The sequence below is a fragment of the Clinocottus analis genome, unplaced genomic scaffold, assembly GCF_023055335.1.
Source record: "Clinocottus analis isolate CAN_PGR_092001 unplaced genomic scaffold, fCliAna1.0.p SCAF_27, whole genome shotgun sequence".
NCBI lineage: Eukaryota > Metazoa > Chordata > Actinopteri > Perciformes > Cottidae > Clinocottus > Clinocottus analis.
The window spans coordinates 175,327-194,306 of record NW_027176009.1 but is presented as its reverse complement, the minus strand read 5'-3'; the positions used below and the strand labels follow the sequence as shown (position 1 = coordinate 194,306).

Below are 18,980 nucleotides of genomic sequence, written 5' to 3'. Positions count from 1 at the left end.
TTTTCACTTGGCAAGACCAGATTACCGTCAGGTTGAACTTAGGACAACGGGGTCATTCGAGGCCAAGGTTTGTTCAGATAAAAGGGAAAGCATCATTCACACCAGGAATGTGCGTAACTGGAAACTTGTTGCAGATTTGTTGCCATAGCTACATTTCATTGTGTTTGCTTACACGCTCCCACACTATTCCAGTGCCAGGCTACTGCTTCTTGCCGTCACGCAATCTTCTGAAGGACTCCTGGTAGTATTCTGCAGTGAAGACATATTGAGGTCTTGCTGAACACCCTTGTGACAAGCACAGATGTTGCTTGGATCATTATGAAACACATTAGAGCAGGAGAACACCTTGATAGCTGACACAACAAAGCCAAAAACACTTATCACAGAAGTCGTATAGCAGAAAAAAAAGAGAAGAGCTTGTTGGTCCTAGGCTGTGCTATCTTGTCTTCAAGGAAAAGGAAAAGATATGTGCTCATTCCCGTCTTTGCCAAGAGTTAGAGGAGATGATCGATACCTCTTTGTGTTTTGCAATAAATATGAAGCTGCAGTCAGAAGTCAATTAGCGTAGCATTAAGACATGGAGGTTAGCTCGCTTCAAAGAAATCCACCTACCAGCACCTCTGAAGTTCACTGACCACGATTGAGACAAGAATTACACCCCGCGGTCCGTCCACCTCACTCCCCCGGCGCTGAGAAACTCCTACGCCGGGAGGAGAGCGGGCCGCTGTCTCCGGATCAACCGTCTGCTCTCCATACTCCTTTATTTCATAACATAGGTTTGTTCCTTTAGGGCTGTTTCAAAACAATAGATGGCGTTTTAGGGCACATTCATGAAAACCATGTAAGATACGGGAAGAAAAGTCAACATTAACACCAGTGTTGATGTGTCCAGATGCTTGGAACTATTTTCTGTCTCTGGTTTTCTCTGTCTCAGATTTTTGCTGATACCGGGCCATAGATTGGTCCGCATTTTTTCCACCCTCGTGTTGGTCTTTCACTCTCGCCCGTCGACTCAAAGACCTTGATAGGTCCTGTCTGTGTCTTTTATTGTGTCTTTTATTTGTATTTTTTTCTCCTATAAGCTTCGCTTGCTAGTTTTCGTCAACTCGTCTGTCCTGCTGCCAACCTTCTGTTAGTTTTTAATCTGCTCCCACTGAGCTCCGCACTTTGTTGTCTTCCTCTTCATCTCCGTCTCTTTGCTCTCCACTTTTGTTTCCTCCGCCTGTCCCACCTCCACCGTCTGCTTCCCTTCATTTTAGTCGAAGACGTCTTTGTTCCTTCCAGCTTCACGGTTTCTCTCCGCCACCCTCTGTGCCTTTAAATACCCCAATCCACCTTTCATCCTTTACCTTTGCTCTCTGCTTTCTTCTCTCTCCATACTTCTCTCTGCAGCTCACTATGCTCTTGAGGATGCAGCCTTAATATAACATAGGTTTGTATATATATATATATATATACATATATATATATATATATATATATATATATATATATATATATATACCTACATTTTTGCAGCAAAATCTCACCTGCCTAACTGCTTTTTTTTTGGCAAAGAATTTCAGCATCCCACCTCTGTTGCCTTGCTGCACTTTTCTCAACAGCAGATTGAGTCCAGATGGCCTGATTCTGTCCGTGTTGTAAAATTCACATAAGACTCAAGAGGCAACGTGAAGATTTGGCATGTGGGGATGGGCCGATATCTCTCGATCCATCTGTCTGACGCTGCTTTTAGAGTCCTATCAAGTTAATAGAGCTTCTCTCTCCGCTGTTTGAACGTAAGCCTTGTGATTGGATTGGCTTGATCAAATTAGGACAAAGAAGTGGAGGAGAAGGAAAAAATATGTAATATTTCTTTCAAGACTTATCAGATTGTGTACTGAGGTCGTGTAGAACAAAAGAAATATTTAAATTGCTTTTTTTGTCTGTCCGTTGCCAGGTCTTCTCTGACGTGCCCTCATTGCCTTAAGCAGAGCAACACCTTCGACCCGTTTTCGTGTATCTCCCTGCCTATTCCACCGCGACAAACCAGGTGATGTACAACACACAACTAGTAGAGTCTACCTGTGCGTGTGTATATATGTGTGTGTGCGCGTGTCTGTGTGTGTTTGTTTGTGTCTATATGTGTGTGTGTGTGTGTGTGTGTGTGTGTGAGAGTGAGATAACTACTGTATGTGTTGATCCCTCTATATTTATGTAAGTAGTAAACCTATTAATGCAGTTTTAGCAATCATACCATGATTTTACTTTTGGTCTCGTTATGGCCATTATGGTGGCGAGTAAAAATGTTTACTGTCTATGTTCTTCCATACTCTAGTTTATTGGGTTAATCTTCCGTAGGGCCCCATTGCTCACCCAAAACTGTTTATCCAAGCAAAAGCTTCTCTGTGATGTTGGGAAATTGACACTGTGAATATAGGAGAATATCAATGATAGGTAGATGACGATCTACACTTCCTAATATAGCAGTCCGGCGACTCTAACACATAGAAAGAAGAAGAACAAGAACAAGAAGAGAGGGAGTGCAGATGCTCATAGGACTCACAGTTTGACAATAGAGATCCAAAGAGAGAGAGAGAAGACTTTGTGGCTCCGAGTACGCTCATACATGCTTTTCACACCCTATTTTAACCGTTTAGAGTCCGTCTCAGAACTCAATCACGATTGATTGACTTCTTCTTCTTGATTTTCATTTCAAAAGACCAGTAATTAAGGAGCAATTAATTAATGCAATCTCTGTTAATGTTAGCTGTTAGCTCAGCAGGTCTTTGCTGCTAACAGGTAACATTTACAAGCCTTTCCCCTGCTGAGGTCAACACAGACTTGTTGTATGCCATGCAGCACTGTCAGGGGTAAGATAGGGTGGAGACTGGATAGTGAGTTTACTGCGTCCATTCATATTGTTGACCCCATTTGTCTCGACTGAAGTCCCGATCCCTGAAATGTACGGCACCTGTCGTACCATACAAACAAGTCCTGGCATGTTTTCAGAATTTTAGCCTAGCGAAATATCAGTTCTTGTGATATCCTTGTTCCCGTCAAAGCTTCAACCCAACATCTACCTTAGTCAAGGTCTAATCACCCTTTAGAACTGAAAACAGGGCCTTTAAAATAAGCCGAATGAGGGACGTCTTGGTGACCAAGGCATACTGGATAACCACGCCATTGTAGCTTTAGTCACACGTTATCCTCTCTCTCTCTCTCTCTCTCTCTCTCTCTCTCTCTCTCTCTCTCTCTCTCTCTCTCTCTCTCTCTCCACATAAGACATCTTAAAAAAAAGAAAGAAAATTAAACAAATATCAGTTGTATTCCACAATTTGCTTCCATTCGGGGTTTAGTGAATCCCTCTATCTTCAAACATACAGACGTCGCTGATCTGCATCCTCTCTGCACGAATGACTCCACAACCCCATTTCTCTGACAGTGTGTGGTCTGTGCCCCCTCTCCCACCCAAAACACACGCACACACACACACACACACACACACACACACACAGTGGCCTCATTGCATCGTCCTGCTGCAGCGGTATCCCAGCAGAATGCCTGATAAGTCGGAGGGCCCCCAGAGACACAGCAGGGTCTGGCTGGCAGTAGGGCATTGAGGTCTGGGTGCTGCAGATAATCCTGGTATGGTGGAGTGGATAGTCAGACGGCAGTATCTCTGAGTGTTTTCTCCTGATCTAACCTTGCACAGTCAGTCTCAGTATAATTCCTACACAAGTTATTATTTTCTGAAAAGATCGAGTTGCACTGTGGGTAATGCAGAAGGCAGGTTTTTGACCAGGTAGAAGGATGGAACAAAACAAGATGATCTCGTTCTGCTCCACCAATTTCCTTTTTTCAAAACTGTGCACCACTGTTACAGGAGTGCAATGCTCTTTGAAAAGGTCTAATGCAATTAATAATGCAAGAAAGATCATGTCGATATTTCCGAACATCCCCAAATGGAAACCAACCAATTCCCAAAAGTCTAATTTTATCAGACAGCACCTGAGCATAAAGGCTGATTTGTACTCGGGTTTTACGCAGAGACGCAAGCACGCAAGACACGCATGGCCGACCTTGCGTGGTCAAATCGGCCATTTTGCTTGCTTGCGTGCGTCAACCCAAATTTCTGACTATCCGTCAATGCTACGCGAGCTCTACGCAGCCCGGAAGGCTGTGATTGGTCCGCTAACCACATCCTTTCCGAATCTCGTATTTCCGGTTTCATAGCATAATACCGCCATTTTTAAAAGCCGCAGCAGAAACACGAACGATGGATGCCGTCGAAGAACGTTGGGCAGAAGAGGTCCGAAAATATGAGCACTTGTACAACCCGTCTTTGAGTGAGTGTCTGGACAACAAGACTGGGTATGTAAACAAACCAACGATTTCCACGACTTCGACGCCCAAAGAAGGCATGGGATAGTCGACTCTAAACGGTCGTTGCGCCACCTACAGTTCTGGCGTACGGAAAACGCAGCGGAACTGAAAATCAAAACGAGTCAGTCAATCCGACTGCGTGGCCAGCCGGAGTTGGAGTTGCAGGAGTATAATTCAGCCTTAAGACTTTTTAACTCAGCTTTCATCACTACAAAATAATGACAATTACTATTAAGTATTGCGCATGTTGATTAACTATTTTCAAAGTTTAAGGTGTTAAAGAGTGCATTGTCGAAATTTTAACATGATCATAGCTCCAACATGGTTCTTCGGGACCATTTTGAATGGTTTGAACCCATGGAGAGCACCGTGCGCTCTTGGTGCTTCTTGTGGCAACGTATGAGAGGGAGCTGTTTAATGAGGACTAACAGGCTCTGAGCCAGCTAGAGCTTGGGAGGTTGCAACCCCCTACAAAAAAAAAACCCTGCTTTGTAAGCTGACATCTCCATTTCCTTTTCCTCTTCAGTGTCATCCTACACCTTTCATCTCGTTTCATTGCACATCTCGGTGTCTCATCGCGGAGCATCTAACAACGCAAACAAAACATCTGCCTCAGATCCTCGCTGCCGCAAAACACGTTAGACGCCTGAATAATGCACGATGGGAAACAGGAAGTGGAGGCGTCTTCTTTTTTTCCGACGCGAAGGCGCAACCTCGCTCCGTCTTCCTGCTCCGTCCTCTCCTCGATGCTGGCTGCTCTCCTTCATGTCCTCTCCTCTTCCCTGTACGATTGTTTTCTAATCTTCATCCCTGAAGAAGGTGCTCCGTCATGCGGGACCGTCACCGACGTGCTGGAATAAACATCTGAATAGTTTATTCACTTCAGATAAAAAGTCAGACACAGACAATTCTAATGGTTTATGCTCATGAAATTAGATTTTGTACGACAGTATTGTCAGAGGAAATCTTTTCCCCAATCTTATTAGACATAAAACTGCTCAGCAGCGTGTCTCAAAAGTCTCATTTTATCAAATGTTTTGTTTTGCTGTTTAGCAGCAGAAATACATCAAGACTCGACACATCTCTTGAACAAACTGACAACACGGTGTCTGTTGCCCCCGGCGTCCTTGAATTCTCCACAGCCACATTATTGTCTCCCTCTTTTTGGTTTTGCTTGATGTGTGGATCACTAAACGGTATGCGCGTAACGACTGGTGTGTGTGTGTGTGTGTGTGTGTGTGAGTGTGTGTGTGTTTGTGTGTGTGTGTGTTTGTGTGTGTGTGTGTGTGTGTGTGTGTCTGTGTGTGTGTCTGTGTGTTTGTCTTGTGTGCATGCATACAAATATGTTAATGACTCATTGTGCCAGGGTGTGTTTGGAATCTGTAATAAATGTAAACATGCAAAATCTGAATTTCAAAACAATTTGGCACTTTGCTCTATTTCATCTGTTTCATCGAGTTCCCTCTGTCTTTCTACCCCTCCCTCCCTGACACACACACATGCACACTTCCTCACCCTCCCTCCCTCTGACCGCCTGTTCTATTTGCCTCACAGGCCGATGTGTGTGACGCTGGTGTTCAGTACAAAGGGTCAGAGGTACCTACGAGTGGGGTTGGCTGTACCCCTCTTTGGTTCCCTGTCCTGCCTGAGAGCCATGTTGGCGGAGCAAGGCAAAATCTCCCCGGACCAGGTACAGAAACACACAGAAACACACACACACACACACACACACACACACAAATGTCTGCTCTTTAAAATTGGGCCGTAAAATAATGCCGGAAATTATGGGAGGTCACCAGACTCCAGAGGTGCAACAGGAGAGTGAGGGAGATGCCAATAAAGCAGCGTGTGCGCTCTCACACAGTCCTGAGAAGAGGTCGAATCAGGTCGAATAAGTGGAAAGACGCATACGGGTGGATTACAAGTATTCATGGGTTTTAATGAAAGATATATTTACGGAACCCAGCTTTCTTTTTTGTGTAAAAATGCCAAACACTTTGGTTCTCGTATCTGAAGACTGAGCATTTGCTGCTTTGCTCCGTTATGTAGACCGATTTACAGCCGACTTTAAGATTACGTCTCAGTGTTAGCTGGCGGTAGAACAAAGGAAACACTAGAGGCACGAATTACCTCAAGGGTAGCGGGCTGAAGTTGCACATGAAAAATGTCATCTCGCTCTGTTGTTGGGTGCCAGAATCAAAATTGCATTTGTTTGAGATGAGAAACTGTGATTCAAGGCTCGAGCAAGCTACAATATTGGGCGCATGTTTTTGAGATAAAATGTTGCTTCTCGTTTAAAAGTAGCCGTCTGCTAAACTCCTTTGGGGAGAGACATATGTTGCTCCTAAACCAAACTATAAGAGAGATGAAGAGATGGTTTAATAAGAGGGTTTAATTTCAGTAACCAGTGTTGCATGAAAGCATGGCGGAAATAGCAAGCTAACTAGCGGGCGGCTAGTTACTTAGCTGGCTTGTTTATTCCTCCGTGCTCTGACGCAACACTTTACAGAAAAAAATCGGACTAAGTTGCACTTCACCCAGCAATGCCAATGTACTTTCTCTACACTGGGACAAGAGTGTGTGTATGAAGCATTAAGTTATTAAATGTTATGAATTTAGCAGCTGGCGAGTTAGCTTATTGGCCTGAGTGACTGTACACGCTGAGAGAAACTGATAGTTTTGTTTCTTCAGCCATTACAATGAATGAAAACAAGTAAACAATAATTATTTTAACAAATATGTAATTTAGATAACATGGTTAAATGGCAAACGTAAAACCCTCATGATTTAATGCTTCCCACTATGACGGCTTCACTTCCCCAGTCCTGAGCAAGGAAGACAGTCACTTGAGAAGAAGACCAACATTGCGAAACATTTAAACCCATGCTCCAAACAAAATAAAACAACAAAACAATCCAAGAGAAGTCTCTTTTATAGAAGGGTGACACTTTAATGTGTCCACACAGCTGAAATGTCACCAGCAAGATAAAGGTTAGAGGAAAAGGCTCCAGAGGTGTCTGTTCACAAATCTTTCACCTGCTGATCCAACATCTGATGAATACTTCTGGGTTTTATAAACCCATGTCCACAGCAACGTGAGAGTAACAGAGAAGCAAAGACTCAAATGTCCCCATGAAATGAAAAATACCTTTTTCGTGGCCCACAAGTGGATTTTTACACCATCTGTTGTAATGGAACAAATATACCTTCATGTTGAAATCTCTTCAAAAATACACTGTATAGAGGGAGGAAATTCATTTTAGTTCACAAGGTGAGATTTTCTTGTAAAGCTCATGTTGGGCTTAATTAACATCTCCTACACTCTTCTGTTAGTTTTGTTGCACTAGTTAAAGTGGGGACATTTACACCTTCATCTCGTATTGCTTCTGCTTGTATTTCTGCCAGCACACGCCTTAAGTAGGTGGGGTTTGCGCTCGATATAAAAAACAGGTGAGGCCATCCAAACTATCATAGATTTCAGTTGAATAGACCCATGGCTCGTTCACGTTTCAACACAGGAATTTAAGTATTTGAATGCATTTTTAGATTCATTTCTCACGTATTCTGCGTTCAAGTATAATTTAACTTAATTAAATAATATATTATTTTTATAAACAAAAATAAATAAATATGAAAAATACTTCTCAGTCTGCACTTAAAATACTTACCGGCACAAAATATTCATCAGTGTGAATTAGATCGCTCTCCTCGCTTAACACAAATGTTCAGTTTGACAGTCAGGGCCCCGGAGATCTCTGACTTGAGCATGACAATAGGAAATACACTTCTCTGATGGATAAAAAACTAAGTGACTTGTCCTTCATATTATTCCCTCTCCAGATGTTCTTATCCTGAGTGAATGTGTATCTTACTGCATCTTCCTCTCTGCTTCTCCAAGGTCATCCTTTCCGAGTTGTACTCTACGGGTTTCCAGCGTTCCTTTTCAGATGATGATGACCTTACAGCAATTGCTGATAGTGACGTCATCTACGCCTTTCAGGCTCCTCCCCTCTACGGTCGCGGAGGCTCGGCACCGCACTCAGGTAACCACGGCAACAGGATGTCCATCAAAAAACATGGACCACGCTGACTTCTCTCCCTACATTTATTTCCACATTTCCAATGGTTTTCCTTTTGAGTTCCTCACAGTCCTCCGAATTAGGTTTTATTCACAGTGGTTCACAGTTTTACACTTTCTGTGAATATTTATCACTGCAGAATTTTCGCTTTTGTGAAGAGAGGGTCTTTGTCTGCAATGGGCTTTGTATTCCCTCATTATTCTGTTTCTTTATGCATGACATCACCCAAACATACTAACTTCTGAATGAGTAAGTATGTATGAGTCCTCTCACCAGGATGAGCTACTACAAATGATTATTTATCTAAAACTCTGAGGAGTTAACAGATTGCGGCGACTAAGAACTATCGGGAAGAAAACAGCTGATGTCACAAAGTAAAGTTATTCATGCGCTGGCTTCTCCTTTCTTGTTTTGTTCATGAGGTAAACAGCGACAGAAGAGCTTTGTGATGAGATTCATGACTGCTCTCTATATATCTATTATCATCAGGGTAGATGCACTACATTCCAGAAAGGAACTGGCTTATGTGATTGCTGTACTTCATACAGTATTATATAAACACTTAATATAAACATTATATATAATCCTATGTATAAATTGTCAGAATAATTCCTGTGAATGGAACTATTCATAAATCAGTGCAATTAAAAAAGAAAGAAAAGCAAATACATCAGGAACAGGACCCTAGAGACCAGTTAATCTGACATCTGTAGTATGCAAGACAATGGACAACCTCATCAGGACACACAGTACCCTGTTAATCATGTGAAATTACGGAGGATCGACTATATTTCAGCTCCTCGCGGTTCTTGATGGTCTGCAGCTTTGGATAGAGGCTGGGTAGTTGATTGTGTATTTATATATATGGTGTGTGTATATATACATATATATATATATATTTATATATATATTTATGTATGTGTATGTATATACACACCTGTGTGTCTATATTTTAAGAATCTTTCAATCATACAGTTCCTCATAAAAGACTTTGGTCAAATTAAAAATCCTACTGCATAGATGAGTGACAGACTGAATAGAACGCAGGCTGGACAATGCCAGTTCAGGCTGGAAACCAGTAAGGTTTAGGATCTTTGTTGGCCACTGTACTCTTTGTTGTTTATATAAATGATTTGCCTCGTCGGCTGCATACTGCCGAATGCATTGTTAGCAGTAGATCGACCCTCAAACACACTTACTTTCTGCTTTGTGTAGCTAAAAGACAGACTGAGCCCCTTTTGAGATATGCACTTAACCCTCAGTTAATGTGGCAGCACTTCAGAATCAAATTATCATGTTTAAATTATTAGTGTTGAAAGCAGTCAGAAAACCCATTGTTACGGCCTAAGTATCTCAATAAATGTGTTATAAAACAGAGAAACCATGTACAATGTCTTATGTGGCATCTGGGTTGTCTCAACAACACATTTGTAACAAAGACCCTGAGTGTGGAATTTAATTGTCGTGGGTGTTATCCAGGCCGCGTGAAGATACTCTTTGTTGTTGATACTATTAATACGCCATATGTCACATGACAACAGACAGGAGCTCAGACAATTCAGGAGGAGAGCTTCTAATTATAGAATAATGTTTAACAACAACAAACCAACATTATTTATTTGACAGTAACCTCATGTTTAGCAACTCTGTTAGAGACTTTAAAAGGTAACCTGGGTTGATAGTGATCAGACTCTCATAAATGATACCTGCATCATAAGTCCCAGCGGTGGCTCCGTATCGGAATAGTTTGTGCACACTACAGGCAGCAGTACAGTTTATGTTTGATCAAAACTCATGTGCTAAAAAATACCCTCTGGGCAGTTATGGTCGTGAGTTGTGCAGCAGAGGGAGCCAGTGGCTCATACCAGTGGGGAAAGTGAGGACACTGGGAGGGAAGAGGGAGAGGTACATGGAAAATGTTTGGTACTCTTTGTGCTTTGCGGCAACATGGACGATAACATTCAGGACATATAGATGTTTATGGGACCGTTAATCCATCTCTCCCTTTTTTTTCTAGCTTGCGTTTAAACAATTCAATGAGGAGGAATTGTTCTTATGTACAGCTGGGAAGTGCGTGTTAATTTTATTTTAACTTTGTAATCGTAAAAAGTCCTGGATTGCATTCTAATTCTAAAAAGATTTTTTTTAAATGTATGTCTAACCCACAAAAGGAAGTTTAATCAAAGTAATAACCTATTTCTTTAGCTTTAGGCTGCAGCTTGGGCACCATTGGATTGTGTAAAACACGTCTAATGAGTTGTAAACTCTATCGGGAAGACTGATCAGGTTCCAGGTGCTGAGACAACTGCCAGTAGAGTTAATGAAGCAAGAGCGAGCATCGGCCCTCTCGCTGTGGATGGGTGGCAGTCAAGCTCTCTTCTCCTGGAGGGTTGTGACGCTCCACCTGCTCCCGCCGAAGTCGCCGTCACGCTTTGGAGGAAAAGAGAGCTGTAGGTCTTTTATCACGCAGCGATTCATTAAACAGATCAATGTTGGTGTCTAAAAAGAGTCATATTACCTCCGTCAGCGTCGGGTTGCCAGTTAAGGAAGTTGTAGTTTGCCTTTGTCCATTGAAGCCTCTATAGGAGGAGGAGTTGGGGGGGGGTTAGTAGAAGAATGACATCAATGATTCACACATGTGCTCAAAGTGCTCATGAAATATTAAGAGTCTTCACTTTCTCAACAGGAGGCGTTTCTGTTGTGACTTCACACGGTTTAAGAACAGTGTCACATTGATTTCAATCGCAATCACACACCAAAACACGTGTGCATGAGTAAAAACAACCACGGGTAATGAATCCATTAGAGTTACACTGGGGAGTCCCAAACACACACACACACGCATGCACGCACACATGCACACACACACACACACACACACACACACACACACACACACACACACACACACACACACACACACACATACAGAAATACACATCTAATGACTAACACTGAAGTGTTCACCGGGAAACGAGTCTGTCGCTCTCACGAGCGACCTCAGTTCCTCACCTCGGGAATATAATCCACGAGGTTGCAGCGGACCAAATTCCAGGATTAATTTTCACGACTTCACTCGGTGGTGAGATCTGCGTCACGTTTCGTGGAATGTTGCGTGTGCATTTTCCCGATCGTTACAGCTGAGAGCCTTGCGTGGAGATAAAGGATGATGGTGGCAGGCAAAGTAACGCAGGGGGACATTTTTACATTGAGCACGCACACACTTACAGACACACACACACACACACACTCACACTCACTCACTTCTATGGGTTTTATTTCTTCATAATCTGTCAACATCAATTGTGACAACTCTGGGAATAAAACCCCGCTGGTGTTGAAACTTTCCAACGTAATACTAGCTAACTATTTTGTCGAGTGAATTTAAAAAAGTTTAAAACTACACAAAGCCGTATAGGTTTGGAGCAGTTACTATGGTTACTGAGTTTATGTAAGACTCTATTGCTCTGGGGCTTAAGGGGAGGGCACACTTTTCCAATACAGTGTTGTTTCTCTGCTGTAAATCTGTTAAACAGTACAGTACATAATGACACAATAGCCAGATTATAGAGTGTGTGTGCGTGTGTGTGTGTGTGTGTGTGTGTGTGTGTGTGTGTGTGTGTGTGTGTGAGTGTGTTGTGGGGTCCAGCTGTTTGATTTGGTCCTCATCACATATGTCAGGCGGTGCAGAGGACTTTTCCTCAGACTAAACAGCCCTTCAGCTCTGGTGCTGAAGCTGTCCATCATGGGAGTGTGTTTGTGCAGCCTCGGTGAAAAAAGCAGACGCCCGCTGCTGCCGTGATGGATGGCTGCCGGGAAAAAACCCGCAGAACCCAAAATCTAATGAAGAACGTCCCGAGGAGTCACAGTTTGGTTCACTCAAAGAGATGTGAGTTTGTTTGGCATAGTCATGTGTGAGTGGATATACTTAAAGAGGCAGAAACAATCTTTTTTTTCCTTCAATGTTTTATTATGATTCATTACTTTGACCATTCCTTTTTATTTACAGTTGTCTCTGTGTTATTTCGTCTCAACCCACTTGGAGGAGTTGTGGAGAGACGTTTTTCCAATAAAAGAATCCATCGAGGTCGGATTCTTTTATTTATTTTCAATGAGTTGTTGTACACGAGCCTTCTTCAAATATGACACACAATAAGTCACACAATGTTGGAGGAGCCAAGGGAGGGGTTGGTATGGATCAGTGAATGATCGGCCATTTGTTTAATAGCAAGCAGGTATGTAAAGCTCACAGTCGAGTGCTTTGTGAACATTTATTTATTTATTATTTAACGTTGGCGAGGGTTTATTGCACGCAGGGTCTTCCTCCTTCGGCACAACCTGCTGTAGTTTCCCCGACTTTATCAGTGAACTGTTTCCGAGGATATTGAATCAACGGCGCTCCCAGGTACAATAATGAGATTTCAGCAGGAGGTCTCCTGATGAAAAACACTGCAAAATCAATTAGGTCCAAAGTGCCCCAGTAGCATCCTATTTCACTGCACAACAATTTTGGTTATTTGCAAATAAATGGAGTTGTAAGTAAAGAAGAAGAAGTAGAGGGAAGAAAAAAAAGACTGCGCTGATTGGCAGCTCAGGGAAGCCGAGCGTGCTCACTCCGTGTGACGCTCACGAGGTGCCCTTGGAGTTAAAACAGTTAAGGTCTCCGCGATAATGGGGGAGTCAGTTAAGATTTGAGCAGAGTGCATTGTGGGAGCCGCCTGCACAGACACAGACTAACTCGGCCGAGAGAGAAAGACAAAAAGTGTTTGTGTGTGTGTGTGTGTGTGTGTGTGTGTGTGTGTGTGTGTGTGTGTGTGTGTGTGTGTGTGTGTGTGTGTGTGTGTGTGTATGTGGTAGACATTTCTTAATGGAGATAAAGAGAGCTGTCAGGGATTGACAACAGTCTGAGATTAAATGCAGGAACCAAAAGTCTTTCTTCTCTCCTCTCCGCTCCTCCTCTCGCACACACACTTCACCGTGGCTCCGCAGCCGGTGCTCTTGAGGCATTCAGGTCTTTTTTCTTGAGGACCTGCGAGGCCGAGGGTAAGCCACCGTGTCGTTTCCCATCAAGCCCTCCACCTCCTTGGGGCTGTGTGCCGCTGCAGAGAGTCAGGGATTACTCTGAGGTATTAATCAGTCGCATCCTTCGATCAGCCACTTTCAGTCCAGGTGTTGCGTCTGTGCAAGTGAACACATACATCACATGCACACATCACATTTACACACATCAGCGCAACAGGCGGATCGCTTCCGATACTTTTGTGATTCTTGTCATTCACAAGATCATAGAATGTCTTCATGTATTTTTATTTATTTTTGCAACTATTTTTCACAAAGCAGTGCTCTAATGGAAATAAGGGGGAATACATGCTCTCCACATATTAGACACTCAGACAACTGTTCTTTTTATCTAATAAAACTCCTTTTTCTGCCTCTTGGCGGACAACAATTCACAAACGTCGACATTTCATCAATTCTTTTTTCTTTTTTTTTGTGAATTGTGTTTATTTTCAAAACCGTTATACATTGCACAAGTCAATTCCCCCCCAACAACATTCCACCAACACATACAGATTGCACTGCTACAATTGTCAAAATTCACAAATACTACAATATTAATAGCTCAACTATTCACCAAAAACGAGTAAAATGGTGTAGGAGGGTATACAGACAAACAGAAACCTGTAATTAGTTTTAGAAATTGGAAATTATTGCTATTATTACTTCCTACAACAGCATTAACTAAATTAAAAAAAAAAAACGTCCAAGGTCACATAAATGGTTTATGTCTCTAATAAGACTTTTATCACTTCTTAAATTAATGGAGCAGATTTGCTCGAGCAGTTGCTCATTTACACATTGAACCGTTTCGTTGGAGTCGTGTTTCTGATCACCTGATCAGCCAAAGTCCTAAAATTCCCTCTCTTTCTCTGGCTTATAAACAGTAGTGATCATGGGTTGCCTTGCGGCAGGAGGCGTAGCCTTTGGGAGCACAAAGGACATAAAAGTATGTGCTCTTAAAGACAAATACGAGACGCGTGCAAATGAAACCCTTGCAAAGTACACACTCCATTAAGGCAATTACCGGTTGCCCAAAGCAAACTCAGAATGGCAAAAAACAACAACAACAACAGGACATGCCAGGGACATTCACAGAGGACCCTCTCGTCCCCTTCGGTAGGATTCATCTTTCAGAAATAACCTGAAGAGAACTTCTGCACGAGGTGCTCTGATCGCCGCCGCCGCCGCCTCTGGAACGTGACCTCAAATCTTCGGGGATATAGGAGCGACGCCCGGCTCAGCTGCCTCGTGAAGAACAACAACACCAGCGACGCACGAGTGCCTGTGCTTGAAGGCTTCCTCTGCCCACGGGCCTGTCAGAAGTGAACCTGTGCCGTAATTGGTAATCTTGACAGTTAAATTTGCGTTGGAGACAGCCAGCCGGCGGCGCTGGAGTCGCCTCTTTTTACAGTTGCGTTGACCTGAGAGCCCCTTTTCTGGGATCAGTTCATCCTCGTCGTCCCAGTTGAGACTTAATGTAACTCAGTGCAAAAGAGTAAGATGAAGTTTGTGCAGTGGAGGAAAGAAAAGAAAAGAAAAAAGAGGGCGGCATCAGGTGTGCTTGAGTTCCCTGATCTGTTGTTGCTGTCGGCAGAAAGCTCAGGTGCTTCGCTGTCAACGAGGGCATTTGTGGTCAGATGGCTGTTTGCTGCTGCGACCACTGATTCATCCGGGGTTAAACCTAACGCACCCCCCCTCTCCCGTGGGTATTTTTAGCCAGGTGTGTGTCAGGGGTCACTCATTTGGTCCAGAACCATCTGGGAGAGGTGTCAGTTCCAGTTAGGGATGTGTATGTGGCCAAAATCTTTTCTCGTTGCCTTTTCTTTGTTACACAACTCGCGCCATCTTTTTTGCAACACATCAGTAATGAACAACCAGAGCAGTTTTGGGGGGGAAATAAGAGTGTGGAAAGACTTTTGCCTCTGGTGCAACAGCAAAATGGGATTGTCTTTTTAAATTAAGGCCGGAAGGAGCAGCGGGACCATCGAGAGAGCTCATTTCTAACAGCGTCAGTTAGAAATGAGCAAGTTGAATGAGAAAGTCATCCTCACCGACGAACACTGTGTCACTGAGCCGCCTGTTGAGTTTATATTAGTTAGCCTGCGAGCTTTAGTGGTGGTAATAGAGACGGGAGCAAAGGAGTTATTTTAAGTACATAGTTATCAAACATTCTTACCAAATCGATTAGTTTCACAACAATAACTAGATTGGTCTGATAGGTTATATAAATCAATTATAAGTCATCTGTCCAACTTTGTAAAAGTTATATTTGCTTCTTTTTTCCCCTGCTTCCCCCCGTTACTCCAAACCCTGATGCGGTCCAGACCGTGTGATTGCGATCTATCTCACCCCTAAAAAGCAGACGATGGCCATGATGGATAGAGTACCTGGGAGAGAGAGAGAGAGAGAGAGAGAGAGAGAGAGAGAGAGGAGGGTAAGACAATGCAAAAGGAAGAAATGGAGGAGGGTGATTGCCACACGAGGTGTCGCGAGTTCTTCAGGCTAAGCGGTTTAATTAAGTCTCTTTCTCCCTGACTTCACTCAGTCACTTCGGTCCTGGTGTTTATCTTTTAATTAAAAATGGCAGATTACAAACAGATTCCCACAGCGGCCGCGACTTTGCCACAAAAACAACAAATACTTTTAACGTCGCGCTGATTGATCGTCACGCGATGCAGCCGGTTGTCTGCCTACATTGTCTTTTTTTCACTTTGGCAATTACTTTTCAAAACAACCGCTGCTCTTGTTCTTTTGATTCCTGCTCTCACTCTCACAGCCTCACCCCCCCGCTCTCCTCTCCCACACACACACACACACACACACACACACACACATACAGCGCACACCTCGGTCCGTCTCCGAAAGGGAGGGAAAGGGAGGTGAGGATGAGACCTCGGGACGTGTGGTGGGTGAAATCACGCTCCTCGCCATGCACAGCTTATTACTTTGTGGCTTTGACACCAGCCACTAAAGTGCGAGTGCTGTTGAGCATTTTTGTTGAACTATTCAACCCTGTCTCCACGGTTTATTCTGCATGAGGAAACGTTGTTGGCAAACATGCGTATTTATTGAGTTGCAAATGTATCTGTAATAGTGTTTCATCTGGTTTCGCCTCATCGGTTTGTAGTGACTAAAGCTTTTATGGTACTTTAAGGTGCAGTGTGTGAGATCTAGCTGCATGCATCCTAATAGCAGCAGCATTTCACGAGAGAGCTTTCTGCTCCTCCCACTCTTTACCTGAAGTTTCATGGTACGTTTTATATGTTGAAATACTGAGTAGTTGCTGAGGAAGATGACACACAGTGTGTAATGTAAAGTTTTCAGATCCGCCTCGAAAAAAAGCACTTTTAGCATGATTTTTACCTTGAAATGATGCGTTCGTAAGCTTTAAAATTCTCCCAAATCCTACCTCAAAGTTTTAACATAATTTTTGCATTGTTTTACTTTGATAAAGTGAAGCAGCACAAAGTTAGAGAGGATTTAGTACAGAAAAAAAGTCAGGCGAGGGCTCACATTTGGTCACATTTGGAGAAGAAAAAATAAAAAAATTCAGATTTTTATTTTTATTTTTTAAATTCATAAAACAACCTATATTTCCCTTTAAAATAAAAAAGCACACACATTAACAATTATCAAACTGTAAAACAAAGGCAAGCAGTATTTGCTGATTTTACAACAATAAAGCGATTCATGTTTCTGTGCTCTTTGGCTCATATCTCTCTGGTTCTTTGAGGTGGAAGGATTTTGAAGGCATGTGTGGAATCTGTGTGGAATTGTCTTGCTTCTGGACATCAGGCTTTTTCTGATAGCACCAAGCTACGGGTTGCTGGTTCTAGAAACATGCTGATTTGGGCTTGATTTTGGGCTTTTTTTTGTTTTATACTTTTATGATTATCTTTCTTTCTGTTTGAGTTTTTTTTTTAAATGGCTGACTGATTCTGATAATTTGGTGTTTCACATCAATATATTTTCTTGTGATTTATATGTTGTATTTGCAAAAAATACGTAAAACACCCATATATGGGTGCCATGGTTTTTTTTTAAGGAAGAAATAATTATCGAAAATTGATTTCTTGGCGAATTGGAGGGTTATTGGTTGGGTGTTCATGCTGTAGAGTTTGGCTGGAAACAAGACACTCTTATAATCTTTTGCGTCTCAGCCGCACAAGTGGAAAAAAAGAGCAAAGAAGGTGACGGAGGGAGGGGTGACAGACGAAGAGAGGCGATGAATGCGCTGTCCAAAGGGCAGCCAATATGCATAGCATGTCACATCGAGCTGCTCCTGTCTGCCGGGAGAGAAAAACATCACCGAGTGATTCAGTAGCACGAGACACAAACGTTCGTCAAAGCTTCTTTTTTGTTTTTCTCCAATTTTTTGAGCTTGTTTTAACAGTCGGCACTATTTTTGTTGTATTCTTATATTATACTTTTTGAATCAAATTTGTTTTATCTACTTACTGAAACTTCGGTTTGCTAAAATTGTTTGTTAAAAAAAAAAAATTAAGATTTTCACACCGCACTTCTTTGTGTCTCCACGTGTGCGTGATACTTTCTGGTGCAGCCGTTCCATCCGAGCTTTACATCTATTCACACCTGTGTTCAAGTCGGTTCTATGTGGGAAGCTGCGAGGTGGCGGCCATTAATTACTGGCTGGGGGATCCGACAAGCATCGTTTAATTAAAGCCTCTGATAATGTCTAAGTTTATGTTTGCTAGGAGACAAGAGGTGGGGCCTTCTGTATCCCCCAAGCTATTACCCGCAATTAATCATGCGCGCGTTTGTGTGTGTGTGTGCGTGTGTTAAAGCACTTGTGTGCTAGCAAATGTAATCCATCTTCCAGCTCCTCGGGGTAAATAAGAATCAAAGGGCAATTCAATATTAATGGAAATGTTCTGAAAATGTTCTCAGTGTAAACGTGTCACATTAGACGACGTCGCTCGCTGAGTGCACTTACTCACTCTAGTACCCGAAGGTGTTTTGTAACTCAGGTGGTCCATTTCACTCCCGCCTGCGAGCGGGAGAGAATATTCCCCTCAATTCAGATTTATTTTTACAGAGCCACGTAAAAAAGCAGAGTCAACGTGCTATACATGGAAAGAAAACAACAAAAGAAGAAGAAGAAAATGCTCAAGTGGAAAGCAAGGTCTTCGGTTTTGATTGCACTGCTATTTGGAAGTGGTAAAATCAGATCTTTGTGTCCAGACAGCTCGCACTGTCGAGTCTCGGTGTAGAACTCGGAGCTGGTGTACGTTACGATGTTAGGGGAAAGCACCAGAAACTCCCAGCTGAATTTACTTCAAGGTTTTCCTTCTGATCACATGGTTTTAGGGATCTGGACTCGAGGTTGTCTTCTGTCAAATTTATATAAAATTAGTAGGGCTGGGCAGATTAACGCGTTAACTCAGCGTTAATCTGGCAATCCCTTAACGGCGTTAATTATTTGGTTATACGTTAACTGCATGTTTTTTTCATCGG

General features: G+C 42.7%; 1 protein-coding gene across 1 annotated transcript in view; it reads left to right on the top strand.

The window, feature by feature from the left end:
- The window catches only part of usp43a (ubiquitin specific peptidase 43a), a 103,756-nt gene that overhangs the window by 48,275 nt on the left and 36,501 nt on the right, over positions 1–18,980 (top strand). Inside the window, exons 4-6 of the mRNA XM_068592487.1 lie at positions 1,940–2,032; positions 5,920–6,055; positions 8,264–8,408. Coding sequence (XP_068448588.1) covers positions 1,940–2,032; positions 5,920–6,055; positions 8,264–8,408 — 374 coding nt within the window. The remainder of the gene's footprint in view (positions 1–1,939; positions 2,033–5,919; positions 6,056–8,263; positions 8,409–18,980) is intronic.